At 37.5% G+C, this 27,981-nt stretch overlaps 3 protein-coding genes and 1 pseudogene across 10 annotated transcripts; 3 read left to right on the forward strand and 1 right to left on the reverse strand.

Annotated features, from left to right (window-relative positions):
• Positions 1-746: 746 nt before the first annotated feature.
• Positions 747-6,395, forward strand: LOC137721541 (uncharacterized). Of its 4 annotated transcripts, none has more exons than XM_088695411.1 (12): positions 747-920; positions 1,406-1,864; positions 1,994-2,082; positions 2,266-2,374; positions 2,838-2,905; positions 3,639-3,716; positions 4,166-4,230; positions 4,588-4,654; positions 4,766-4,948; positions 5,603-5,659; positions 5,791-5,886; positions 6,022-6,395. In XM_088695411.1, the coding sequence occupies exons 2-12, from the start codon at positions 1,411-1,413 to the stop codon at positions 6,154-6,156; spliced, it is 1,401 nt and encodes a 466-aa protein (XP_088551537.1). In that variant the 5' UTR covers positions 747-920; positions 1,406-1,410; the 3' UTR covers positions 6,157-6,395. The 4 variants fall into 4 exon arrangements, with proteins under 4 accessions (XP_088551537.1, XP_088551540.1, XP_088551542.1 ...); XM_088695414.1 differs by having other exon boundaries at positions 753-920; positions 1,997-2,082; XM_088695416.1 differs by having other exon boundaries at positions 763-925; positions 1,997-2,082.
• Positions 6,396-7,117: 722 nt separating this feature from the next.
• Positions 7,118-10,126, forward strand: LOC137721542 (uncharacterized; annotated as a pseudogene). The gene is made up of 6 exons (XR_015963349.1): positions 7,118-7,393; positions 8,020-8,132; positions 8,674-8,802; positions 8,907-8,984; positions 9,140-9,286; positions 9,819-10,126. The product of XR_015963349.1 is annotated as an uncharacterized LOC137721542 (transcript).
• A 1,514-nt stretch (positions 10,127-11,640) lies between these two features.
• Positions 11,641-14,029, forward strand: LOC137720877 (uncharacterized). Its single transcript, XM_068459990.2, has 4 exons — positions 11,641-11,834; positions 12,543-12,705; positions 12,807-13,100; positions 13,236-14,029. Exons 2-4 carry the CDS (start codon positions 12,565-12,567, stop codon positions 13,863-13,865), a joined length of 1,065 nt encoding a protein of 354 aa, XP_068316091.2. The 5' UTR covers positions 11,641-11,834; positions 12,543-12,564; the 3' UTR covers positions 13,866-14,029.
• A 394-nt stretch (positions 14,030-14,423) lies between these two features.
• On the reverse strand, positions 14,424-22,191 carry LOC137720876 (uncharacterized). Of its 4 annotated transcripts, none has more exons than XM_068459988.2 (5): positions 21,467-22,191; positions 20,147-21,007; positions 18,448-19,590; positions 16,389-17,666; positions 14,424-16,289 (listed from the first exon to the last, which is right to left on the reverse strand). In XM_068459988.2, exons 1-5 carry the CDS (start codon positions 21,627-21,629, stop codon positions 14,746-14,748), a joined length of 4,989 nt encoding a protein of 1,662 aa, XP_068316089.2. In that variant the 5' UTR covers positions 21,630-22,191; the 3' UTR covers positions 14,424-14,745. The 4 variants fall into 4 exon arrangements, with proteins under 4 accessions (XP_068316089.2, XP_088551552.1, XP_068316087.2 ...); XM_088695426.1 differs by having other exon boundaries at positions 16,389-17,663; positions 21,467-22,092; XM_068459986.2 differs by having other exon boundaries at positions 14,424-17,666.
• Positions 22,192-27,981: the final 5,790 nt, after the last annotated feature.

A 27,981-nucleotide genomic window follows, 5' to 3' on the forward strand; every position in this document is an offset into this window, starting at 1 on the left:
CTTAATGGATTTTTATGGAGTTTAATTGATTGGTAGAAATTCCATATAAAATTTTGATTCAATTTCCTCAAAATCTCATGGGAATATGTGAGATTTGTGGATGCTTAAAATACACTATGAAATCTCTCTAATTTTCTCTAATTCCTTAACTTTTTTCAAATTCTTTAAGATCAATTTCTAATTGAATATATCTGAAATGTTATAAACTTATTTAAAATCCTAATTGAATACACTCAGATTTATAAGGAATTTAATAAATTATCTTGAATTTCAGATAACCACTTAAAATTTTGATTGAATATCCCAAGATTCATTAAAAGAATTAAAATCTCTTAAAATCCCAATTAAATATACACCCAAATGAAGAGAAACATTACTAATTCGTAGTATCTTCTCTACTAATTAATAAAACACTCATTGTCAATAAAAATCCTATGAAATTACCAATTTAATCCTCTAATTAAAACAGAACATGAATAAGAAATATGGGTAGAAATATAATTTCACACAATCAAATTTTGCTATTTTTTTTCTTTTCAAAGCTTCATCTACATGTAATCCTAACATATTTCTAATTAAAAATAAAAAAAAAACTTCTTACTCACACATTCTCTATCTCTCTCTTCTTCTCTCCTTCTATTTCAAAAACAAAAACAAAAAAAATTTCTCACACACTTTGTGTGTGCCCATATTTTAGTAAAAATTTTAAAAAAATATATAAAGAAAAAGAAATTAGGTGACCGAAAAGTGCCTTCTCTCTCTAGGACACGAACGCAAGTAGGCGAAGCGAAGGTGAGTGACAAAACCGCAATCAAGTTGCAATCCGTTTGGCGGAAGACAACGCAGTTCGGTCACTTCCTTTGTCCTCTCTCTCTCTCTCACTCTCTCTCTCTCTCTCTCACTTTCACATAATCTACCAGGTAAGGTAATTTCTCCTTCTTTCTCATTGTTTCATCTCTGCTCTCTGTAAAATCTTGTCTGTGATGGTTCAGATTTCTCAATGGTGCCGATTGATGGATGTCACTGTCAGGGTGTTTGAAAATTTTGTATTCTTTTCGTTCTCTTGATAAAAGTATAAAGAATGAATTGGCTTCTGTTATATTGGTTTCCCAGATAACAAAAGTTTTGAAATTTAACCCAAGGTTAAGATTTTTGTCATAATTTAGGCGTGTTTTTACTCAGCAGCTTAAAGATTGAATCTTTTAGTTTGATTTGGGTTCTATTGAAATTTTCTTAGCAACCCAATGGCAGTAGGTTCTAGTGTTGCTGTTTTCCTGAATGTCAGCAGAGCTAACATGAGTAAACCTAGCTGCAAATGGAGATATGGTGTTTTTTTCTTGCAATTCGTAGACGGGGCGGTATAGATTTCGGTGGTTCTATGAGTTGACACACGGTGACATTGTAGGTGAAATGGAGAACCCAGAAGCAAATCAGCTTCCTGAAGTTGATTCTTTGCCTGATGGGTTTGTTGTGAGCTCCCCAGAGCCGCTGGCTCCGGCAACTCCAACCTTAGAACAAGAGAAGCCGTTGGGTAACAACGAAAATGATAATTCTACAGAAAGGGATAGTTCAAAGGAACCTGTAGGTGAATCGGCTGCAGATGAGTTTCAGCCAAGCCAGGATAGGGCAGAGAAGACTCAGAAACTGAGAACGTTTCCTGTTCCGTTGTCTGAAACAGATAGTTCTCATGTTTCAGTAGAATCGGTTCAGGTTCCCAAAGATTCCCCTGCCGAGCAGACAGAAGAAGGTACACTGGTCATGCCTGATTCATCTGTTTCTGTTTCTGAGGCTTCGGTTGGGGGATCTGAAGGCGGTGAGGTAAAGGAGGAACAAGTTGAAGCAAGATGTCAAAGTTCAGAGAGACGTAAGTATCTTGACCCTGTGATTTCCCTCGTAAAGAAATTAACTCAAAATGTGTACGTATATTTATAAGTGGTCCTTTTCATTTGAGTTTTTGATATTTGTTTGCCACCCGTCTGTCATTGCCTTTCAGCAGCTGAAAGAGGCTCAGATGCGTCACCAACCAATTTGAAGGAAACGTCTTCATTGGAGAGTGTTGAAACTTTGAAAAACAGAAAAACAGTTAGTATTACATATCAGTAGATCTCTTTTTATACTGTATCAATTTGTGTGCTTGACCTATGCCAAAAATCATGTGTGTCGTTTTCTTATCTGAGACAGATTTATATGATGCAATCTTCATTCAAAATGTTATATATGTGAATCATCAATACAGTTACCGAGTTGGATCAAATTTTTCCTCAGGAATCCACTGAAACCAAACGTAAGAGTGTAAAGCGTACCTTTAAATCAGAAAAGGAGTTCATAGAATTCACCTTGAAGTATCAACAAGCTCTTGCCGAAAGAGATTCGGGTATGTTGAGATAGCTATGCTAATGTTTACAACCGAAACTTTTCAGACCATATACTGATGTGTATGCTTCCAATATGGGGTTATTGCAGAAGAAATCATCTCTTTTTTTCCTAGTAACATTGAAATTTTGTAGGGATTTAAGTATACTGCATGTATGTGGTGCTATAATAGTTGATCCAGATATGGATTTCTTACACCTATGATGTACTATCCCATGTCACAAATTTTCATGAAATAGAAGAATGATATGAATCAAGGCTTCGAAATTCCCAATTATTAGTAGCTAGATAGTAAAAGTTAATTGATTATGTTGATCACCTTAATTTAACAGTATTTTCTGAACGAAAGATATAGCCTTCGTGAAGTCTTAGTGGAGTGATGTATTTATAATAACAATTATATCATGAGCAACATTGTAGAGAATCTTAATAACTAATTACTTGCATCCTTTTTGTCTTTCTAGCCATTTCTGTTCGAGATAAGCTTGAGTCCTTGTGCAGGGAATTACAACGCCAGAACAAAGTATTAATGGTATGCTACCTCTTGACTGATTGCATATCCTTCAAATGATTGTTCTGCAAACTTCATATTTGTCTGAGAGTCTTTAATTTGTCTAGGTTCTGATTGACCATGAAAACTTAATTCCTACTTTCTATTAATAGCCATAGGATGATTCGAAGTAGAGGTGTAGCCCTTGTAGGCTTGTACAGTACCCAGTTTTGCATACCATGACGAAGCCCACTTAACTACATTGTAGGCTTGAAACTAAAGTGTCAAGTTTCCCTCAATGACATCTTTTCTCGTTGATTTTTTATTTTTAGTAAATTAGAAAAATTTGCAAAGAGGGAGCTGAAAGTATTTGTTGTTTTTTCTTTGTTGTCCCATTGCTTTGAGGTTGAGGTATAGTTTATTATGGGAAGGGTGCACTGGATTATTCTGCACTCTAGTGTATTGTTATTGACGGAGAAGTATCTGGTGTAGAAAAGAAGGTTAAACTTTTGTCGAGTTGAGTGTAATTTTTCAGTTCATCTGATTTACATCCCCTATTTTCGTCATGTTCACTGCCTACCGCATCATCTTCAACATTTTGAAATGACAAGTTCACACTACTGGCTTGTGATCTATTACTCTCAACATTAATTTTAGTGTCAATACCATCTTTAATTTTTTGACTATCTTACAGTTTGTTATGGTAAGTTGTGAAGTTGATCAATACTCTGTCACCAACCTAGAAACACTGATGGCTTCCTGATAATTTTAACAGGATGAGTGCAAACGGGTGTCAACAGAGGGGCAGAACTTGAGATTAGATTTATCAGTCAAGTTCCAAGATGCAATAAAGGTTTGATTCCATCTTCTTCTTATCTTCTATAGGGAATTGAATTGTAATTACCGTTGACTTATTAATCCAAACATTTCCTATATTATATACTACAAAACATTTCATGTACTACTATACTCTACTAACCATGAGATATTTTAAAGGTACAAACACCCAAAGTCCATATATTTTGCAACTTAACATTCCGAGTGTGTTGAAAAGTAAAAACAGACAATATTTCTTGGTTTGTAACTTTGTACTTTGTTGTATCGTGATTATATCTAGTAGAGGCCCAAGAGAGAACATACAAGCAATATGGGTTCAGTTGAGTAACAAGCATTTTTGTATTCTTTCCGAACATCAGAATTCAGAACTACTTCCTTTCTATTTTAAAAGAAAAAATTATTGGTTCAGTTCATTCTTGTTTTCTTTAATGCATGTTTTCTGACATTAAATTCCTATGGTTATAGGATGTGAGCACTAAACTGGATGAGCAAAAGGAAGAATGTATCTCTCAGCTAAAGGAGAATGAAATGTAAGATCCAAATGTCGTCGGAAATAAGCTTGCTATATCTTGCAGAAAATAGCGTAGCAAATTGGATTTACTTACCTTGGAGATCCCTAGCATGTGTGTGTCTCAACGAGACCAAACTTGATCAATGTCATCCTAAGTGTCGTATATTAAACTTTTTCCTTATAGGAGGGTGGTGTCATGTATTATTCGTTACAAAAGTTTGACAACTCAGTATCTCTTTTTTCTGTTCACTTGGTTGATTCATGCCATTGTTTTATTCCCTTTGTGGTTGTCCTTGTGCTTGCACTCATCATATAGGCTTCAATAATTTATCTTTATTGTGTTAAAATTAGATAATTAACATTCATTCATTTTCAGGTTAAGAACTAAGCTCCAGCAGCTTACTTATCAGCACGCTCTTTCTGAACAGCAATATGAACAGAAGGTAAAATTTAGCTGTAACTTGTACGAATGACTTTAGTTCAGTTATAATGATTGTTTAATTTATTAGGTAGGGACTTAACTTTTCTGTAGTGGTTTTGTTTTGGATGAACAGTTAAAGCAGAAATCACTGGAGCTTCAAATTGCTGATTTGAAGACTAAGCAGCATGAAGAGAAATTACTCCAGGAACAGTCCCAGATGAAATTATATGCTGAACAGGTGTCACAGTTACTATCAACCGAAAAGAATTTGCGCTTACAGTTGACGGCTGATGGGGAGAAATTCCAACAGTTTCAGGTTATATTCTTCTGTCTTACGCATTGCTTTTACCCATTATTATGAAACTTTGTCACCAGAACCGGATGAGTTATTGCTTGGTTAGAGGCTGTCAATGTTTCTCTGCAGAATTCTCAGAGTACAAAACTATGTTGGTCCATTTGCACTGTAGGCTCTAGGCGTGTTAGTTATGGGGTATGCTAGTAGGTTGAGTCTCACGTGTATACACTTGTAGACGTTTGGTTGTTGCACGCATAGTATGTTATGCAATATCATGAAACAAAGAAAAGACCTTACCTTGGTTTTTGATGGATATATTATTAACTTGTGCATTTCATGACATGATACAATTAGTGTCTTTAATTTACTTGGAATTATAAGTCCAAGTAGTTAACAGGTGAGATATAGGCAAAAATGTGGTAACTTTCAAGTCTCCTTGGACTGTTTAAATCATTAAATGTGCTTAGACTTTGGGTTTTCTTCCAATGTATGCGTTCATTAGACACTTTTGAAGAAAGGCATCCTGCTCTTGTGTGCTCAATTTGGAAATCTTGAGCACTCTTCTTTCAAAATGGATCCTTAAGATACATGGCAGAGCACCTGACGAGTGCTGAATGTTTGTGTTATCAGCGTACAAATCTACCTGGTCTTAACTGATAAATATTTATCGTGCAGGACGCATTGTTGAAAAGCAATGAAGTTTTTGAGACATTTAAACAGGAGATTGAAAAGGTGACATATTCATTCAAATTACATTTCGTTTAGACACACTTTCACTGCTTTCTCCTGTGCAGCATAACTCGCGTTATATAGTCGTCTTCAACTAAACTACCTTTCTGTTTGTTACATGTGCAAAACCCTAGATGGCAAAGTCCATCAAGGAACTCAAGAAGGAAAACTTATTCTTGAAGAGCAAATGTGAGAAAACAGATGTCACTCTTATAGAACTTGTAGACGAGGTATAGTTTGCTTGCACTTTGTTTTTCTTTCTTTGCATTAGTCATCAATCAACAGTAAACATCAAACCGTTCTGATGCTTTATTAAGAAACAGTGCAGATGAGGTATAACACTGATTTTCTGTTGGTCTGAGCAGCGTGAACGGTTGAAGAAACAGTTGGTGAAAACAAAGAACCAGAAAGAAATGCTTGAATCATTGTGCAGGTCACTTCAAGCAGAAAGGAAACAGAACTCCACTGGGAGCAACAACTCCGATTCTGTTCCATCTTGAACACCGCTCTACTCAACTGTGTAACTTAAGAACTGATTTTGATGACCACCATTACAAATGTTACCCCGTGTACTATTTTTTGCTATGACTTGTTTTTCAAGAAACGGGAAGAAGAGACGTGTGATATTGCGATGAGTGTAATTCATACTCGTTTATTTTGCAATATTTGTATTATTTTGCTTCACTAGATTGTATCCTCTCAATGTTTAACTCGCAAAATCGAGATTTGTTTTTGTTCATTTACTCCCCGTTTATTTCAGAAGATTCGTGCTTTTACTTTGTTTTCGTATTTGTACTTTTCGGTTGTAACTCTTTCCGTATGCATTTTCTTGCACGGTAGAAGCTCTCCATATCCTACCCTTGCTGGATGGATGTTATTATCGTCCATGATCCATAAACATGATTAAAAAATAATTTGAATTCGTGGTAAACCATCCGGCAATTTTTAGTTTATGGCATGTTAGGGACTTCTTGATGGTCAAAAGTGCTTTCATACAACCATAAGTGCTTGCAGTTCTGTTTGGCAGAAAAGTTTAGAAGTACTTATGCGTAGCAGAAGGCTTTTCAAAGACGGTTTCTCTCCATAAGACACGTTCAAGTGCTTTTTTAAATTAAACACTAACCGAAAGGGTAGGATTTAGAGACTGCATGATTCCACTGTCACTCATGCTATAAGCTATAGAATGTTCACGGACAGGATTGGGACAATTAAGTAATGCAGTCCTAAGAGTATAGATGAACCGAGAACATTGTCGCATTGTGTTACTACTCTATGTGTTATAAATTATAATATAGTTTGGATGATTTAATTGATATTTTCACTTTAACCCCCGACACCAAATCTTTGTATAAAAATATGATCATGTCCGTTGCACATCTGTCGGAGAATGATCAGGAAAAACCGTTTCTTGTTTCACTTTCTGAGCAAATAAACAATGAACCCTATGGCCGTGGCGACAACCCAATGCCAAAAGATGGAAGACAAAAAGCCACAACAAGGCAATAACAATGTCGTCAATGGGCGTTTGCTGGAGACCAAGGGAGCAAATATTCCACTGTGGCTCCTGAAAACTCCCCCGCGCGTCTCTCGCTGTCTGAAACCTGATTTCTCAGCCGCCGCCGCCGCCGCCTCCGCTTCTGATCAGCAGCAGTCTTCTCCCCCTGTGGCCAAGGTGGTTTTCTGTTTGGACCCTATTACCAAGACAAAAGAGGTACTTTCTTCTTCTTCTTCTTCTTTATATATATATATATATATATATATATATATATATATATATTATATACACACATGTTCTTCACTCATTCACATTGAATTGTCATCGTTTTTGCGTTTTGGGTTTTGAGTTCTTCCTTTTTTGTGCATGCATTGTCGTTTCGGGCCGTGACCTTTGTTTTTCTTTTGCATTCTGTTGTTTCTTAACATTTTGCCTTTGATCGTGTGGATTTCTCTGTTTTTGATTGTCAGATGTGGGTTCAATAGGTTTAAGCTATTCTATGCACGCTAGTTTGAAGTCCCTGCCCGCAATTTAGATTAGTTTTAAAGTAGGACATTGAAAATTGTGCTAATTAATTTTGCGCAGTTTTTCGTTAAGTTCTTAATGTTTATAATGCCACTAATCTTCGCATATACATCCTTGTTTGTTGCCTTCCTTGCAGATGTTCTTCCTCTATGCACTAATGCACACAAGTTCGAATTCCCCTCCCCACATTTTAGATTAGTTTAAAGTAGAATATCGAAAATTTTCCGCTTAATTTTGTGAAGTTTTGGGTTATAGTCTTCATGTTTATAATGCCACTCATCTGTGCATACATGCATCCTTGTTTTGCTGCCCTTCCTTGTTCACCAAGTTGTTTAAATGACACTCAGTTCACCATGGAACTGGCGGCCACGGAATCTGAAAATGTACCCAAGTGTTACGCTTTGGATATGACTAGAAACTTGATTCCAATGTCTGCATTTGCTGAGTCATCACAAGGTAAGCATTCCCTCTTTCCCCCGTGGCTTTTTTGATACTGAAATGCATTCGGCTTCATGTTATGATGCCGCTGTTCTTGTTGGATATCCACTTTGCTTTGACATTGTTCTGCTGAGAGATACATTGCAGAGTTTTCGGCTAGTTGTTTTTTTTTTTTTTTCCTGACTGCTAACATGGTAAATGGTACTTCCAACAGATTGTTGCTGCGTAAACTGGTTTTGTGTTGGGAGGGAAAGCAAGTTTTTGGGCCATTAAGAAATGAAAATACCCGAGTGTATGGATTCGGGTTCTTAAATTCGAATATATTCATCCTCAAAGAACAGTTTAATATCACGTATTTACAGAACTTTTTCTTCTTCGTTTGAAGTATGCAAATTATTCCATTGGAAATACATGCTTTTGAGGGATTAATACTCAAATCAGAAACAATGTGTTAAAAATTGTGAAGATTATATTTCCTTCGGCACAGCCACAAGCACTTCTTAACTTAGCTGTCAGTGTGGTGATCTTAACTGAGTGTCGAAATTATATATCATCGTAGGGACTTTATCCGTGGAGGGCTTCATATTGGACAAATTTGACATGAAACCCCATAACGAGAACCTTGAGAACTATGGGAAACTTTGCCGCGAATGGACCAAAAAAATCTATGAAGAGTAGAAAGATCCAGGTACCCCGAACTACTTCATAAATTTTTTCTCATGCTCTATTTGGGTTATCTAATACTCTATTCCAGTAATATATCCACTAATTTGTCCGTTTTTCAAATTTCAGGTGATGAACAATGACAATGGGGCTCATATGAGACCCAGGCCTGGGATGATGATCGGTTTTGTGTCTCCTGGACCCAGCGTGCGTATAGCTACCCTCCTTTTCTGCACTATTTTCTCGAGTGAGATTAGTCCTTGCTTCCCTTAATCCGCTCCGCATTTGTATGTCAGAATATAAGTTCACCATTGATTATCCACCATTGTGTTAAGCATAAGTAGAACCTGTCTTTCATATAGGAGAAAAAGAAAATGCCAACGAAGGGGTCAGACATGAAAAGAACAAGGAAGGACCGCGGAGAAATGGAGGATATTATGTTTAATCTCTTTGAACAGAAACCAAACCGCACGTTAAGGCAACTGATCCAAGAGACAAACCAACCAGAAGTATGTTATGTTTTCTGCTTATTTTCTTTCTGATTGCCTTATAATATCTGGTTTACAGTACTATCATAATCTTTCCATTTCCAAATCAATGTAAGATCTTTCCGTTTCCAAGTTTCTGCTACATAGCACGAAATTTAGGCAACCAGATTGCTACTTTTTAGTTTTTACCATGGAGTAGCATAATCGAGAAACTGAATCTGCAACGCATTTTGATGCGAAAAGCATAGTTTAAAGGCAGCTACATAAGAAACTGTATCCTACATTATGTCATACAAACCCTACTCTCGGTTAGATATCTTATACCAAGAAGTCTAGAATTTTTGTATCGCCGGAAATACATGGGAGTGGCATTAACGCTGAAAGGTAAAACAGACCAAACACAAGACTCCATTCTTTTGAACTTGTAACGCCAATGAGGGTGATGATCTTGATTAACTGTGAGCCTTTTTTTTTATCATCTTTATGTTGGTACATTAGGAAAATCCATCGTTCTTATGAATCGATGATTTGACACTGAACTTGTTTTTGGTAGCAATTTTTGAAAGACATACTCAAGGACATCTGTGTGTACAACAACAGGGGAGCTAATCAAGGGACGTATGAGCTGAAACCGGAATACAGGAAATCCGTCGAGGAGCAAACTCCCGATTAGGTTGTATGATATAGATTTAGTCCCTTTTCCGGGCAGATACCTCTCTTAAGTGATCATTACTAGTTTTGTTTCTTCTTATACAACTGACTTGACTCTTCCTTTTTAGCAGAACCCGAATGTGTTCTTCAGCTTTCGGTATGAGCTAGCCGAAAAATATGAAAAAAGCAGTGTACATTTTCAGCCTCAAATTGACTAAAATTCAGTATAAAATGGTTAATAATTGGGGATTTTAGTGAAGATATTTATTTTGGCCCTTGGGCTAAAGTCTAACTGCCCAAATAATTCAATCTGTAACAAAGTCAATATTTTTATTTTTATTTTACGTCAGCCATGACGTGGGTTTTAGGGTGTACATAACTAAAGGTCTAAAGCAAGCCTGCCATCTTATTAATGAGATTATCAGTCTTCTAATTTTCACTCATACGATAAGATGTGGTTTATTATAACGCTTGAATTAATAACAATACATGATGTTTTAATTATAAATGAAATTTTTTAGCCAAATGCGCAATAGTTTTGATACTCTTTACAAATAAATTTCTCAAAACTCCAATTTTAGTACAAATAACGCTTCAAACATCATTTTGAAAGAATAATTTTTTTACAAATCACTTATCGTTTATGAGAAATTCGTCTCTTTTTGTTGGTTAGAAACGCTTATCATTTTAATCTATTTATACCTCTATTCTCAAATTTTGGTTATAAATTTTTTTGTATAAAAAGAAAACTCAAAGGATCAAATTATTGCGCGTAGCAGTAACAGTCCATCAGTGAAATATATAGTTTGACTCAAAATTATTCCTCACTAAAAATAAACAACAAAGGAGACCACTAATTTACTTTAATAATATATTTTAAAAATCAAAATTATCAACTCAACTACTAGTACTACTAAGTGGTCGATAATAATAATAATTTAACCTCCAAATAAAACTAATCGAAACATGACTTGCCAAATTAAAAATGTGAAACATATCTCCTAGTAATTGCTTTACCCACCAACGCCCACTCTACCACTCATGAATCATCCCTTCCATGAGAAAAATATATTATACATTTTCCTTATTTTTCAAAATAATTGAGGGCCTTTTTTATTTTTTTTTATTTTTTTATTTTTTTTTGCTCAAACGATATTATTTACACTAAGGAGATAGAATGGACCTAATCTCACAATGAGCTAACAATAATATGATTCAAATTCGTCTTTGACAAGAATTGAACCTAAGATTTCTCACTTACAAGTGAAGATGAATAATACTAGACTGTAGTACTAAGTGACAATTGAGGGATTATTTGAAAGCGTATTTAAAAATAATATTTTTAAATTTTAAAAGCACATAAAATATTTTTTTGTAAGAAGCACTAGTTATTTTATGTGACGTCAATTCTTTCCTAAGATTCACTTGCATTTTACTAAGAATTGGCTCCAAAAACATTTCACTAAAAACAATTTTAGATATTTCAAAAGCACTTCCAAATGAGTCTTTAGATAACGAAAAATTAATAAATTAAGCCCACCACAAAAACAAACATAAACCGAAAAAGCACGTGGTGCACACACCAAGAGCGACTTGGACCGGGGTGGGCCCCGCACCCCAAAAATTGGAAACGTTCGGCAAGCCGCCACGTCAGATCTTGGACCAAAATGCGGCAGGCCCCATTCACGTTCCTACATCCCAAAGACTCGAAAATAAAAAGCGTGTGCTCACCAGACGACGTCGTCTTCATCCTCCCTCAAGCCCTTTCTCTCTCTACAAAACCCAAAACGAAAGTCAATATTTTCAGTTCCACCAAACACACCGATACCTTTCCTCTCCGTCTTCTTCTTCTTCCTCCTCCTCCTTTAGCATTCTCGCTGTCATCGGATTTTTGCCCCTCCGAAAAACCTCTCTCAAGGTACGATTTCTCTCTCCTCGCTTTTGGGTTCTTGTAATTTCGTGTAATTTTCTGGTTTCTAATTTGCGGTTTCGTGAATCGTGATTGTAATTCTCTGAAGTTTCTGCATTTCTTGGCTTTAATGATTCTTGGATTCGTAATCTTGCTTGAATTTGTGCTGCGATTGATGTGTTTTGGTGGATTCTTGGGATTCTGGGTTTTGAAATGAGTTGGGTAATGTGTCGATGATGTCGATGCTCGATTTCTGGGTCATTTTATTTTCTTGGGGAATTGAATCTTGAGAATTTCGAGTTTGGTGTCGGATTTGAGTTCATGAACGATCTGGGTTAACGGGTTTTAAACATTATAGTAGTCTAATAGCTGATTAAATTATAATTTACATTAATGGTTTTTTGTGAATTAATCAAGATCATAATTTGATGACAACTTTCTTGATGTTCTTGTGTCTGAGTATAATCTATTTGTTTTGGGGCTTTTGGCGGTAGGTTGGTTTAGAACTTTAAGAAATCTTTAATTTTCGACTGGGTTATTTTGCAACAACTGATGCTTTCGATGGTTCTTAATCGTTTGGTTCGACCCGGATTTGATTTTCTTATATGCAAGAGAGAGGATCGATGTCTGATTTCAGACATGTTGATATTTTTGGTATTTGTGAGCTCATGGTTTTGTGGCGGAGTTACTGATTATTCATTGTTCCTCTGTGCGCAGGTTAATTTTTTGGACATTAGAGATGGATTCCTTTTTCAATTTCAAAGCTCCAAGTGACGATTGTGTGCCGTCTGAGCTAGACATTCTCAAATGCCCATTTTTGAGAAACATTAATGAGCCCACCAATTTTTCCTTCGCCTCATCCTTGGCGTTCCCAGTGCCCGTAAGTTATCCTTTTTCCGATTTGAATCTACTATTGTTGCCTGGTACTAGACTTAATTGAAATTGCGGCATTTTCCTGACATTTCTTCTTTTCCTGATCAGGGACGTGGAGCCAAAGGTCCAATTTTTGAAGATGGTCCCAATTTTGACATGGCGTTTCGGCTTTTCCATGGGAGTGACGGAGTTGTCCCGCTTTCTGGAGGATCATATGTGCATTCTGACATAGTTGAGCCTCAACCAGCTCCACCTGTGTTTAATCCATTAGCTGCAAGGGCAGCTACGATCAGTCTCTCATCCTTTGGTGCTGGAGGGCCATTCAGTTTCGATGCATTCCATAAGAAATGGAAGAACCAGCAAAAGAAATCTAATTCCTCGAAGAAGGATTCTACTTCAAAGGTAAATTGACGGTTGCTTCCAAGTACTAATTTCCCAGCGTATTGAGTAATTGAAACTGCCTGTGATTTTGTTGGTTTTTTTGTATTTTGTGTCATTGAACAAATTTCTAATAATGGTTGAAATTTGATGTTTCAGGGAGGAAATTCTAATCACGAGGCAGTGAGCAATGAGTGGCTGCAATCCGGAAGCTGTCCGATCGCAAAGTCATACCGTGCTGTTAGCGGTGTCATTCCACTAGTCGCAAAGGCTTTTCAGCCCCCTCCAGGTATGAAAATCAAGTGCCCGCCTGCAATAGTTGCTGCCCGAGCAGCCCTGTCGCGAACTGCATTTGCAAAGAACCTCCGCCCGCAACCCCTTCCTGCAAAAGTACTTGTGATTGGAGCAATGGGCATGGCAGCCAATGTTCCTTTAGGTATATGGAGAGAGCACACCCAGAAATTCTCACTATCTTGGTTCGCGGCTGTGCATGCAGCTGTCCCATTCATAGCCGTACTCCGGAAGTCTGTACTGATGCCTAAATCAGCCATGGCTTTTACCATTGCCGCATCAGTACTTGGACAGGTCATTGGCTCCAGAGCAGAAAGGTACCGTCTGAAAGCAGTGGCTTCTAAAAAATTACCTCTGACTGAAACCTCCGCTGGTGGTGCGACAAGCGAGTTACAGGTGCTCCAGGTGAAAACCGGTCACTGCAATGCAATTGAGGAGTGGAATTCGGTTGGCCTTCAGGTGGCGCGTCCTTCGTCATCCACAGATGTGTTCTGCTGATTTCGTTGTATTTTGATGGCAGCGGATCGATCCGTTCGGTCGTCTCCATGTATTATGCAGGGTATAATTCTCTGTTCCATTTGTGACTCCAAACACTGTCCAAGTTTTCTGAAGACTTGAGAGAAGAATAAATATATAATGCGGATGACCATTTTTTTCATCAAGATATTTCCTTCCCTTCCAGTTTTATGGTTTTGTGTAGAATTTTGTGGTCTCGAGGCATTTTCTTCATTTCTTGTACGTTGGCCGGCAATTGTGGCTACAACTTGCACGCTCACCGAGTGGTTCTCTCATCATTCCTCATCCTTTGAATGCCCAAGTGAGGGCTCGCTTTTAAGTACTTACCGAGTTTTGGCTGAGTGCTTTTGACGACAACATTTCTTGAATCAATCCTTGGTGAAAAATGTGCTTTTAGTCATTTTAAATGTAGTTCCAAACGATCCTTACTCGAAAACATTACGAATGCCAATCATGCTGCCGATGGAGTGCTTTCGACAAATTTAAGGTGATTGAAGGCAAAGACGTCAGATCAGATCAGAGATGGAAAGCTCGCGAACATGGAATAAATATTTCTCCATCCATCCCTCTTCCCAACTTCTGTATTTTTTTTTTTTTCCATAAAATACAAATACAAGATGCTCCTGCTTCTGCTGCAACATTACCACCACCTAATAAATTAAAAAAACCAAAAGCATTTTACCCAAAAAACAAGAGAAAAAGAAATAGACGGGTACTTCTAAACCGTCCGTTTTTGCCTATCATGTCGCTGACTGCATCGAACCAACATCAACCAAAAACTATTATACATGGCGCAGCAAATAAACAATTTGCCACTGAGGGAGCGCCAATGGCCAGGCCCAGCACCCCCTGCAACCGTCTACTACCTGCCTATATCCCCTTTGCTCCCTCTCCACGACTCTTCCTCCCCGACAATGCTCCCCACCTGTCCCCCGTACTGCTCGGTTTTTGCATAGTGCATTCTAATGGCAGCCACGGGATCTGATACCCCCGTGCATGGACCCCCTACAAGGATCCCTCCCCTGCCCATGACATTCATCCCGACGATCGCCCTCCCTTGCTGCTGTAAGCTCGTGATTGCATCCAACCCATTTCGTCTTGGAATATCAAACATGTCTTGCCGCTGCTGCTTCACATCTACTGTAAATGGTTGCACTTTGGCACCACCATCCCGACCCCCGCTAAACACCGGATAATCAACAACTCCATTGCTACCATTAATCTCCATGCCAGGAAAAATTGACACGCCATTTATACTCCCATCGCTGGTCTTCACAACCGCCTGCAGTGGCTGCTGTTCCATTTGGGAAGAGGATGTAGGAAAGTTGCTAAATGCTGCAGGGTACTTGGCCAGCAAGATAGCTGAGTCAGGAAAAGATGAAAAACCAGTTCGCAGTTTATTCCCTTCCCAAAACCCGCCATAACTTCTCCTGGGAACATTCTCGAGGCCCAAATAACTACCACAATCAAACTTCAGTAGGGGAGAACTCCCGTCAGCACTGTGATGCCCGGTGAACTTTAAGTTAGATGCCTTGTTGCTTAATTGATGGTTATGCGCTCCCTCTTCATTCTCATGGATGCTGGAAGTTGACTTGGATGGGTTGCTAAGTATCTTACCAAATAGTTTCACATCACCATTCCTGCTTGGTTTATCTGAATCTGACGAACTCCATGAATGGGCTTTTCGAGAGTCGCCTGGTTGTTCTACCTTTAGGGGCACAGGAGGAAAATCAACCTCAGAACATGGAGGCTTACAATTCCCAAATTGAAGAAAGCCATCTTGTGTCATATAATGCCCATTGATATTTCTGTCTGGCTTAGCTTCAGATAAATTACCACAACTTATATCCCCGTTTGTCTCTTTCTTGGTTGCTATTTGCAATGGATAGCCTCTGATAACTTGCGAAGGTTCGACATTTGTGTATACCGGAAAACCTGACAAGTGCTTGCGACTATCATCCTCACCAACAGATTTAGAACACTGATGATCTCTACCCTCCTGCAGATCCGGGGTTGATGACAACCTATCTTGGTCAAGGGATTTCTCGCATTCAATGGCAGCAGAATCTTGTCCCACTGTATCTGCAGTCGCAAGAGGATTCTCAAGTGGCAATGGGATGACTGAAGGCTTTTGCACAGAATTCAGCTCAACAGAAACTTCATGCAGGTACTCAGGGTTAAGACCTGAACAAGAACCATCGGTTGCCTGGTCAGAAGCATTGCCACACAAATCGTGTACTGAAACTGGTATGTGACATCCACTTTTACCTCTATTGGTTCTTTCATCTCCCCCCTCCAACTCCTTTCCAAATCGATCAAAAGAATTTTGACCCACCAATTTTTCCCCAACCATACATTCAGGATTAGGTGTGTCAGAGTTGATTCCCTCACCAACAGGTAGTGATTCTGCAACCAAAATTCCGTTTTCAGTCCCATTACCTCCCATAGCACTGGAATCCATGATATCAGTGTCATCACCAAAAGCAAGAAATTTGAGAGGCTTACCATCTCCATGATCTACTTCTGCCATCGCATTGTTTTCCTCTGGTCTGAGTGGGCTTGTCTGCAATTTCATGCTCTCCGCAGGATCAGCTTCATCGTCATTCATGTTTGTGACAGATGACGGCAAGTCCTCGTTCATGTTACAGCCTGACTTGTCACTGGAAATACCCGAACCGGTTTCCAGATCACAGGCATCTTCAGCGTCACTCTCACCTCCATTAGCATCATCACCAAGAGATGTTCCATTTCCAGGCCGCGGATGCACTAAATCAAGGCCAAGGCACTTCCGAGCCTTGCTAAAGAAAACCTTGCATTGATGCTCAGACCTTGATCTAATGCATCGCGAGATCATAGCAAAATCCTTTCCATAGGATGACACTGCCTGAATAAAGCTAGACTTCTCCTCGTCTGTCCAGTCAGAAGGATCCATTTCTCCACAACTTTCATCTGAGCAAGTCTCATCATCCACATTATGCATTACATCAGGTGTCAAAGGTCGCCTTACTACGGAATCCACTTTCTGGCACTTCCACTCCCGATAAGACTCAACAGGATCAATGGAACTAGTGATGCAAGAACTCACAGCCTCAGATGAAATCGAGCCACATATACCTGCTAAAACATCAGCAGCAGCTGTTTCTCTTTTATTGCCAATAGTATCAAAACTGCAAGGCCTTTCAACCATGGTATCATCACCATGAGATGTATTGGTATTCTTGTACCCTCCCAAAATTAACCTTCTCGAATATGTCTGTCGATTTCTTGTACTACTTTCAGCATGAGCTGCAATTGCTGAAGCAGCACCCAAAATATCAAGGGAAGCAGCATGCATCTCACGATTCCACTTTTTCCCATTTGAAATTAAGTAGGTATTGGCCGAGGACTTTTCTTGTTTAGCCATATCAGGTTTCTTCTTTGCTTTCTTAAAGCAATCAGACTTGTGGTTTTTGTAGTAAAACTCAACACAGTCAGCAGTCGTCTTCTGATCAAGAAACGAAGCAATTTTCCTGAAATCCTTCCCATAGATGGTTAGCTTTTGGATGAAAAGTTCTTTCTCTTCTGGCATCCATGGGTTCATCAAAGCCCTTTCATTCTCAACAGCACAGGGATCTTCAACTAAACCATTACTAGAAACAAATCTTGTTGCCATCTTCTCCTTTTTGTCCAAGATTAAGGCCGGCATCTTCAATGAGTTCCGGTACAGCTTGACTTGGGAATCTGACAGCAACTTGTTAGTGAAATTAATAGTCTCTGTGGTAGGGACCAGATTCAGACTTCCTGCTGAAAAAAAATCATTAAAAACATATGAATAAAATGTTTGACCAAAACGTAAGAGTAGAGGTATTTGTTTTCAAAGATATACAGTAATAGACTTCTCACATTGATCAAATTATAAAATAACCATCCTTTATGAGAAGTAGTTATGTAAAGCATGCAACAAGAGAAATCCAAATAAGCATATCAACAGAAGACCTAAGCCCAAAAACCTAACAAAAGAAATCCAAGTAATCACTACTATTAACACAGGCAAAAACAATGAAAACCATCGCACCAGAGTCAGCATCAGTGCCTCATAGGCAAGAATGGTGTATCAGTCATCAGAAGTTAATTGCCAAACTTACTGAAAAACAAATATTGATTACTATAAGATAGACAAAAATTCATAAAAATAAAATTAAAAAGTGTATAAATTCAAAGGGAATTGTTATTTTAGCACTCCAAGATGCTAAATGTGCCTGGCCGTCTCCTGTCCCCCTCCTTCCTTATATTCACTATAAACTGTATACAAAAAGTTCATGCATAAGTAAAATTTCATAACCACGTCCAAACAAAGACTGCAAAAGTATCAAATGCCACAAAAAGCAACAGAAACATAAAACCAGATTTTGTTAAGGAAAAAAACCGAGCAGCGTCACAACCTTAGCCATCATGAACAGTTCACAGAACTGTTTTATTTAGTTTTTCTTATTCAGATACGAGAATATCAGCATGTTTATAATATCAATCACTTTCTTCCAAAACCATGAAAGACAAACAGATAGAACAGATGGAATTTTCTTACCAGGTGTAGAAAATCGAGATCGAATTGAAGATCGATGCTTCTGATGCCCATTATTAGTTGCTCGCAAGCTCAACTCAATGTTTTTGTGAGATTTTGAACGATATTTTCGCATGGAAAGCAAATGCATGTCTTCCTTCCACAAGTGTTGAAAGGCTTTAAATTTTAAGGTTACAACTCTCTCCATAAACCTCAGATGTTGCTTCCTCTTGGCAAACTTCTCTTTGATCAATGGATCATTCTTCCAGGATGATGGAACACTTACTCCAGATGGATCAACCTCATATTGCTCTTTTGGTAACAGCTTACTAAATATGTCAGATGCTCTACTTGCAAATTCTTTATTGGCCGAAAATATAGAATCAGATAACTTATCTACTACACCACAGGCCGGTGCAACTATCTCCTTATCCAAAAGCATGCTACTATTTCCACAAGTAGACGGGTCCGTCTTTTCTGTACATCTGCTGGGCACTGAGCATGTCTCTTCCCCTATGGTTGTCTGGATTGGATCCCAATCCTCAGAACAACCAGTTTGATTCATCATATCAGATGAAGAGACCAATGGTAATGACTCAACAAATTTCGATGTAGCTGTTCCAGGACTATCAATATCCTCATCGTTGACAATACCGCAGAACTCTACCTGGTCCCTGTTGTCAACACACATTTTCTGCACATCAGTGTCCCCAGAAGAATGAATTTGCAACGCAGTAGGCAGAGTAATCAAATTTGTGACGTGTTCTTTGCAAGATTTATCCTTGTCCTCCACAGGCAAAGAACTAGAAGTTGCTGGATGGGGGCAGCTGCCCCTGGAATCAGAGTTCAGTGCCTTAAGTTCATTTTCAAGTGAATCAATTTCCGACTCAGTAACCTCCAGTACTTTTGAAATCTCACCTTTCCATATGAGCAACTTGTTCAATGCAGTAGGCCTCCGGATACTAGAATCCACAGAACTTGGATCATCAGACTGAAGCAATTCCAGTAGTGATGAGTCCAAGTTAACTATAGAATTACTATCCAACTTTTCCAATTGGAATGAGAATCCCTCATGATGACTCTGGGACATATGACCTGGGGAACCACAAACGTTTCTAATATCGTTATCAATATTTACTGCCTTGCAAAATGATTTCTCCTCCACACCTGTAACAACATAGGTAACTATAATCATAAGAACTTCTGGGCATAGAACATGTGATTAAGGTAGAGAGAAACATAACATTATGGAACACATAATCATGTCAAACCAGTATTTCAACAGAAAAATATGTAATATAATTCTTCGATACGTGAAGTGCTTTAAAAAAATGTGGAATTTACAAAATACAAGATATGGATGACAACATGAGATCAAAGTTTTTAATAACTATTTCGAGAGAGAAGGTACTTCAATCTATACTTTTCAATTTTCTACTCCCACGCCCTCCCCATTCCATTAAACCAAAAGGTTAATAATGATAAGCTTCATCTACTATGTTCCTGTGAGAGGATTCACTGCCCAACTTTCTACCAAAAAGTAGCTTAATTCATTTGAATCTCATAATAAATGGTACAAGACTTGCATGCATAACTAAAAATTAATGCCAACATGACAATACAGATTTAAAAAACACAAATCTTGTCAAAATCCACTTCCATGCCGGGTCAGAAATTTAAATAGTGTAACATGTAATGCGAATGTAAAGATGCAACAACATACCTGGAGAAGAACTGCAAACAACGGAGGATGGAGTTGCAGGAGATGCACAATCCAAGAAAATTGTGACTCTAGGGCTTTTATCTGGCAAGCTTGAACTCAAAGAATGAGCAGGTTCAGTGTTACCAACAGAACAGACAGCTCCATCATTGTTCATGCTAGCATCAGGGACCTCGACTTTCTTTTTCTCATACTTTGCCAATCCCTCACCCCATCCAAGGCGTGGCTTCTTCCTAGAAGTTGTTTCCTCTGATGGTGCAGCAGATGTCACACCAGTAGTAGCTTCTCCCGAAGGAGACTGCACTGGAGTGGCATTTTTTGGCTGTGAATCAACCATTGCTTCATTGGAATCAACAGGCCCCATGCTTTTTGAGCTACTTAAATGGCTGAAACCCGAAACTCGAGAAGACAAGCTTCCAGACCTTGTCCATTTAAGAGGCTTCCAATCAATTGAGCCCAATGAGTTCTCTCTCTCACATTTCTGGCCAGCACCTAAACCAGTGGAACCACCCATTCTATCAAGCTGGTCTTTCAATTGAATCCGATCCCATGTACTTCCAAAATCGGAAGGTTGATGAGATGAGTATGTCAGCATATCATCCTGCGACTTCTGTTCATTATGATTTGGCCTCCCAGGCATGTTTGGAGACCCACTTCTGGCATCCCAAGAATGGCCTTTGCTTTCCCTCTGGCTGTAAGGTGGCCCTCTATTATCCCTACTGTTCCTGCCATACCTTCCGTCTCCACGTGAAAATGACGGCCTGAAGCTCTCATCTTCCAGCATCTTATCAGCAGACCGAGACGATCCACACCCATGACCAGAATCATCGGAAAACACATGCCAAGCACCCTGCTTACCATGACCTTCAGAAAATATTTAAACGGAAAGGCAAAGATAAATAATTAACTTAAGCAAAGTATTCAAACTAAGCATAACTCAAGCAAAACATATTTAAACAGAGCAAAAAATAGAAGGCAATAACCATTTTTCCAAAAATATCAAAGAAAAACATAGATTGCCCATGTCAGATCTCCACAGTTTCGCAGATCTAAAGTGCTGAAACTAAAGAAAAACACCCCAAACCGCTTACTGGTGGAAAGCACATGCTCCTAAAGATCAAGTACTTTACAAACCCAGCCCCATATCATTGTTTTTTGTTCTAACAAACCCACCCCTCAAAAAAGTGATTCTACAACCCTAGAACAGCAAGATAATGCAATTTGTGTGTGCATACATCCAGTGCCAATAATTTTAATACTGGATATACAGATAAGAAACAAAGGCAAAAGGGAGATTGTGGAAAACAAAGAACATACAAATACCTGGCGGTCTGCGAAAATCGCCGGAAGGCCAACGATTGAAGTCGCGAGGTGCATGATGGGGCGAGTCCCTCCATCGTGCCACAGAGCCAAGGGACTCCGACCTCTCGTGCTTCCTCTCCTTGAAGAAGTCTTTCCGATCCCAAGGCAATGGTTCTGGCGGCATCAAAAACAACCCAATCGCATGGGCAGCCACACCTTCCAATCCTAATTTCTAAACCCCAAACGCCACCGCCAAGATCTCCCTCGGCCGCACGCCTGCCAAAGTCTCTGCCTTTCGCCGCCCCCAAAAAAACCAGACCTCACAGCTCCCTAATCCCTCCCTACCGCACTGAATCTAGGGCTTTCCGCACACCACACACTACACGAGCCTCCGCCGTTGATTGCCGCCCTAGGGTTTCGAAGCCAGATCGAGGAGGGCACAAATCGCCGGGAGGAGTTTACCGTGCCTTGGGGAGACGAGGGCACCGCTAGGGTTTGCTGTTGCTACCTTATCCGTCGTCGTCTTGGCTGGCTTTCTTCCTCTCTCTCTCTCTCTCTCTCTCTCTCTCTCTCTCTCTCTCTGTGTTGCTGCTGTTTCTTTCTCTAGGTTGGGTTAGAGAAAATCTTCCTGTGGGCGACCAAGTGAGAACCGTGAACCGATAAGGGACAAAGATAGCCTTGAGGGGGAGAGAGAGAGACTGGCATCCGGATCTCAAAATCCCTATTAAACTCGATTCCAATCTCCTTTCGCGTCCGGAGCATTTATTTCTTTTAAATTAGAAAATCTCGATTTATTAATTTAATTTTCTTGTGTCACTGTTTATTTATTTTTATTTTTTAATTATTTTTCACTTTTTTTAATTTCATCAATCAAACTTTTTTCTTTTTCACTTTGGCCCCCACTGTGTTCTCCATGTCGTGCCCAAAGTGCCCATGGTTTCGGGGCCTTATTTACGGAAAAAAGGCGGTAGTTGCCCGCTGTTTTTTTCAAGAGTTCAATGACGGATTTACCCTTACGGCAATTGCAAACGACTGCAGTTTCGTGTCACGTTTTGATTCCGATGACTTTGGTGTTTAATTATGATGTATTCAATTGGGATTTTAAGAGATTTTAATTATTTTAATGAATTTAAGGATGTTCAATCAAGATTTTATATGATTCTCTGAAATTTAATGTGTATTCAATTAGGATTTTAAGATAGTTTATTAAAATTTTTAAAAATCCAGATGTATTCAATTAGGATTTTAAAGAAATTTATAACATTTCAAGTGTATTCAATTAGAATTTGAATTTAAAGAAGTTGAAAAATTTGAGGGAATTTGAGAGATTTTTTAGTATATTTTAAGCATCCACAAATTTCACATCTCCCATGAGATTTCGAGAGAATTGAATCAAAATTTTGTATGGAATCTCTACAAATCAGTTTAACTGTATAAAAATCTATGATTTTATAAATTTATTAAAATCTCTAATTGAATACAACCCTATATTTTTGAGTATTTATTGGTCGAGTTGACTTTTTGAGCTGAAAGTTTGAATTTGTATAAATATTTATTCATATCTTGTTGATAAGAAGAGATTTAATTAGGTAGTGTGCACATGCAACTTATTAGGAAAATTTTATTTGGATCCAGTTATCTTATCTTTATTACATCCAACTAATAAGTTTTATGTATCAAATTTCCAAGTTTACTCTTAAATAAATAAGAATAAGAAAATAAAATAAACATTGGTGTCTACACCCCATAACTCCAAAACTGGCACACCAGTGCCCTCCTCCATTATTTCAGGAAAAATTCACCCAAATAACAGCAAAATATTCTCTCTAGTTCATCAACGAGTCAACTTGCTAGATACCCTTATTAGCCCTCATTTATAAATTTAACCTAGGTTTTCAGCTGATATGTTTGCTTGTTTGAACCATTATTTGGGAGTCGACTGCTTGCATAACTTATTAAAACTAACAAGTCAGCTTGCTAGAAACCCTTATTGCTATCTCTTCTAAATAGACACTTACATGGAAGTTTTTTTTTTCTCATACTGCAGGAATTTGTTTCATGTCCAACAAATTGGTAAGAAATTTTTTCCGCTAAAATTATAAATGAGGGCCACTAAGGGTTTCATGCAACACAAGTTTCTAGCAAGCTTACTTGTTGATAAACTCATGAGCATATTTTGTTGTCATTTGGGTTTGTTTCGTTGGATATAATGGAGGAGTGTAGATGTGTGCCCTTTTTTTGAGTTATTGGATGCAGAGATAAGAACACCAATGTTTATGTTCTTTTATTTTCTTATTCTTAATTTATTTAAGGGCAAACTTTAAAGTTTAGTAGAGCAATATTTTTAGTTGGGTGTAGAGATAGGATAACTGGGTCCAAATAAAATTTCTCAACTTATTATTATGCAAATATAAATGAAAAAAACATAAGACAATTCTTATCTATATTGTAAGATAACTGCTAAGAATACTTTTTCAAAAGTGGAAATCTCGATGGACTCTGTGTCGTCTCATTTTTTTTCACAATATTTTATAATTTTAGCACAAATATTGATATTAAACTACAAAGCAGCAAAGTGTCCATGAAGAGTTCCACTTCAAGAGAGTAATAAAATAGTTTGGATATTTATGTTATGTTCGTTATTGTTGTATTACTCTTTTATTAGTTTTAGAAGAACAATGATTGACTACTCAATGATGAGTAGAAACTCCTACTCAAAACTATTCGTGTTCGAATCATAGAGTTTTATATTTATAATCATAACTGTTTATATTATGAATCACTTTGTAAAATTCATCTTTGCAAAAAATGAATTTAAAATTAAGGTCGTTTAGTTCGTTATTGTAGCAAATCCACAGACAATTCGTAATGCTCTTATCAATTCCGTTCATCTGTTTTTATACAATTTGATGACTAAACGGCCTTAGTTTTTATTGATTTTTTGCAAAGATGATCTTTATATAGTGATTTATAATATGAATGGTTCCGATCATATACAGGAATTCTATGAATCGACAACAAACAACTTTGAGTATGAACTCCTACTCATTCTTTGAATACTCAAGTATTGTTCGTTTTAGAATTATGAATGGAAAAAAGTTAAGGGTGTACTTTTTTTATGATGTAAACCAAAAAAAAAAAAACCTTCATTGTTTTATGCTTCTATTAATTATAGAAAATCGTTATTCCCACTCACAAATTTTCATCATGCACTCCTAAACTTTTTATATATAAAAAAGAAAAATACACTTGTAAGTAATGCAAAATAAAAAATTTCGAGTATCAATAACAGTTCTCTAATTACATTGCTAATATAAACATTATTCTTAAATTCAACCGTCAAACCCTAAAACGTCATCTTAAATACAAGTAAAATACCATAAAAATATCAATGCATGAATAAGTTTTTTGAAAAAATTCACTTGAATCAATTCACCCGCAAACAAATAACTCATCCATTTATTCCTTCATAAGTTTGCGTAATAATGCATGAACTAGAAAATTTCACTTGATATCTACCAGAAAATAAATAACTTGTCCCTTTTTTTCTTCAAAACTTCGCCTAACAACATTCTTAAAAGACCAATATTTACAAAGCAAGTATCTTGATGTCATATGTGCATGAGATATACAAAATTGCCAAGTTAATTACTCACAATAATCGAATAAAATGAAAAAAAAATTAAAAAAAATAAAATGAATCACCACCCACCAAGACTATCTAATTAAGCATAATATCAAGCCTCAAAAAGTTGATTATTCTCAAAGTAGCTAGGCAAGGGATAACTTATCAAAACATCTAGCAATAAGAATCAAATATATACATATAATAAACAAAAGGGTAAATTACATTTTACCCCTTTAGGTTTGGGATCGATTTCAATTCCTTACAACATCTTTAAAACATTTCAATTTCATACATTTATTTATCATTTCATTTCAATTTCATACATCTATTAGAAAATCCGTTAAATGATGATGTTGCTGCCAAAATTGTGACACGTGGCAAAAAAATAAATTTTTATGTATTTAAAATATTATAATAATTTATCCTATTAAAATAATAATAATAAGAAGAAGAAACCCATCTTCTTCCCCAAGCACACCCATCCCACCCCACCCCACCCCACTTGCAAACCCCCCCACCCCCCACCCCCCACCCCACACACCCAAAACCCACCCTCGAGCACCGGAACACCATGTCCTGGGAGGGCAAAATCGTTATGCGCAATGTCACCCATGCGGGCCTCGTCGTCGCCGACTGCATTGGCAGTGAAGTCGAGTCGCAGGCTCGCAGCTCGATCTTGAAGAAGCCCTAGAAGCTTCCCGATACGCTAGTGTGCAGGTGTGCAGGTGTTTGTGGGTGGGGTTTTGATTTGGGATCGGATTTTTGAATTCGGTGTGCATGTGTCTGTGGGTGGGGTGGGAGATGGGTTTTTGGATGGTTTGTGGGGTGGGGGGTTGCAGGTGGGGTAGGGTGGGATGGGTGTGCTCGGGGAAGAAGATGGGTTTCTTTCTTTCTTTTTTTTATTTTTTTATAATAAGATAAATTATTATAATATTTTAAATGCATAAAAATTTATTTTTTTGCCACATGACACAAATTTAGTAGCCACATCATCACTTAACGGATTTTATAATGAATATATGAAATTGAAATAAAATGATAAGTTAATGTATAAAATTAAAATGTTTTAAAGATATTGTAAATAATTGAAATCGGCCACAAACCTAAAGAGGTAAAATGTAATTAGCCTAAACAAAATGAGGGCATCATTTTAAAAGCGTCAGGCTGCTGAGAACTCGACAAATAAGGCATTTGGAAGCTCCATCCTGCAATTCTTCATTTCTTTTCCTCGAATTAAGCTGCGTATTCCAAAGTTTTTCTTAACCTCTCTCATGGACTCAAGCTCTATCTGCGCAACCAAACCCGCGAACTCCCGGAGAAGTAAAAGGGATCGGTCAAGACCAGTTTTAGCTAGGCCTTGTTTGTCCTTTTGCTTGATCGGAGATGGAGAAGTCATGGGAGCCCTTTTGGAAGTGCCCTACCAAATAGTGTCCTTCCTAATTTTGACAGAACGTCCTTGGTAACATTGCCGACATGAGGATGTAGATCATGACCTTACCTATACATACAAACACATAACCTACTGGTATTTGATGTTGCAACTTTCACTTTTGGGTCCATGGAGAGATTGAATGTTTTCTTTTTCATTTTTGGAGAGCGGTTAATTAAACTTGAGACAACTTTCAGCATTAATGCATGACGAAGTATCGCTAAATCAATTATGAATTACAAGTCAATTGTTATAAACAGATTAAGCAATCAACCAAAAATAATAAAAAGGGATATGCCATAGCCCATTATTGAAATGCTAATTTTATGTTAGAGAATTATCAGAGTAACAAGATAGTTATCGAACAACACTTAATTACATCATTTTCATATTGTTAAACAAAAGAAATTTTGCATTATTTTTTGTATTTTGTACACATGGTTCCATGAGTTAGAATGGCATCACAATATATAACAATATTCTTAGCAAGATAATAGCTCTTAAATCCATGTTATGGCTTGTTCGGAAGTACTTTCAAAATAGCTAAAAGCGCTTTTGGTGAAAATATTTTTGGAACCAATCCTTAGCAAAGTGGCACGTGAATCCTAGAAAAACATTTTATTGTTTTATGAAATAAGCACATAACTGATGCTTCTTACATAAAGCAATTTTAATGCTCTTGGAATTGGAACCCACAAATATTTTGTTGTAAAAACACTTTCATCAGTTTAAAAGCAATTCCCAACAACTGATTAATATTTTATTTTCCACGTATACAAGTGAAATGTTATTAGACATACTAGTCTACTACATTGTTCTCTAGTATAATGTCTTTTAAGTTAGCTCACCAAACTTCCACTGTTCATAAATTGACGTGAAACTTCACTTCATCTAATGCTTTGGGACCATATTTCCAATTTCCCAAATAATCATTTTGGCAAATCTAGAATTCATATTAATTAAAACTTCATTTCACTTAGAAGTTTATTTACACGACGGATGACAATGTGAATCTCATGTTAAAAAATTGTTAATTAGTTTTACTTAGATGTTATGCTTTTGATATAATACAGAGTTCAAATTCACGTGTCTTACATACTATATATCATACTCTCAAGGGGGGATTTGATACAGTGGATTAGGATTGGATTGGTAATTTTACATCAATCTAGCTTGGACCAAACTTGAGATTAATTAACAACTGAATAAGGTGATATTACACCTTTCTTATGTGGCCTTATTACATGTATCAGACTCCAAAGGCATGCTTGATACATAAGATTGACTCAACGTGGACTAGTTAGAAAGATTAACTTGGATTGATTTGGCTTGTGTCGGGCTAGTTTTATTTAGGCCCTCATTTTAAATGATTTAAAATAAATCCACATAAAAATTGTATAATTTCAGCTTATCGAGTGGTTAATTAATCTAATCTTATCCAAGCAAATTACCTCATTGCATATGATTATGTTAATTTGG

The sequence above is a fragment of the Pyrus communis genome, chromosome 1 (genome assembly GCF_041283825.1).
Source record: "Pyrus communis isolate YQ-2024b chromosome 1, ASM4128382v1, whole genome shotgun sequence".
Classification (NCBI taxonomy): domain Eukaryota; kingdom Viridiplantae; phylum Streptophyta; class Magnoliopsida; order Rosales; family Rosaceae; genus Pyrus; species Pyrus communis.

Bases quoted from the DNA above. Each gene is read 5' to 3' on its own strand.
- LOC137720877 (XM_068459990.2), top strand. From the start codon at position 12,565: ATGGATTCCTTTTTCAATTTCAAAGCTCCAAGTGACGATTGTGTGCCG. The intron at 12,706-12,806 runs GTAAGTTATCCT...TTTCCTGATCAG, and splicing joins CCTTGGCGTTCCCAGTGCCC to GGACGTGGAGCCAAAGGTCC. The intron at 13,101-13,235 runs GTAAATTGACGG...TTGATGTTTCAG, and splicing joins AGAAGGATTCTACTTCAAAG to GGAGGAAATTCTAATCACGA.
- LOC137720876 (XM_068459986.2), bottom strand. From the start codon at position 21,629: ATGCCGCCAGAACCATTGCCTTGGGATCGGAAAGACTTCTTCAAGGAG. The intron at 21,008-21,466 runs GTATTTGTATGT...TATTTTCTGAAG, and splicing joins CGATTTTCGCAGACCGCCAG to GTCATGGTAAGCAGGGTGCT. The intron at 17,667-18,447 runs GTAAGAAAATTC...ATTTTTTTTCAG, and splicing joins ATCTCGATTTTCTACACCTG to CAGGAAGTCTGAATCTGGTC.
- LOC137721541 (XM_088695411.1), top strand. From the start codon at position 1,411: ATGGAGAACCCAGAAGCAAATCAGCTTCCTGAAGTTGATTCTTTGCCT. The intron at 3,717-4,165 runs GTTTGATTCCAT...CTATGGTTATAG, and splicing joins AGTTCCAAGATGCAATAAAG to GATGTGAGCACTAAACTGGA. The intron at 4,231-4,587 runs GTAAGATCCAAA...ATTCATTTTCAG, and splicing joins CAGCTAAAGGAGAATGAAAT to GTTAAGAACTAAGCTCCAGC.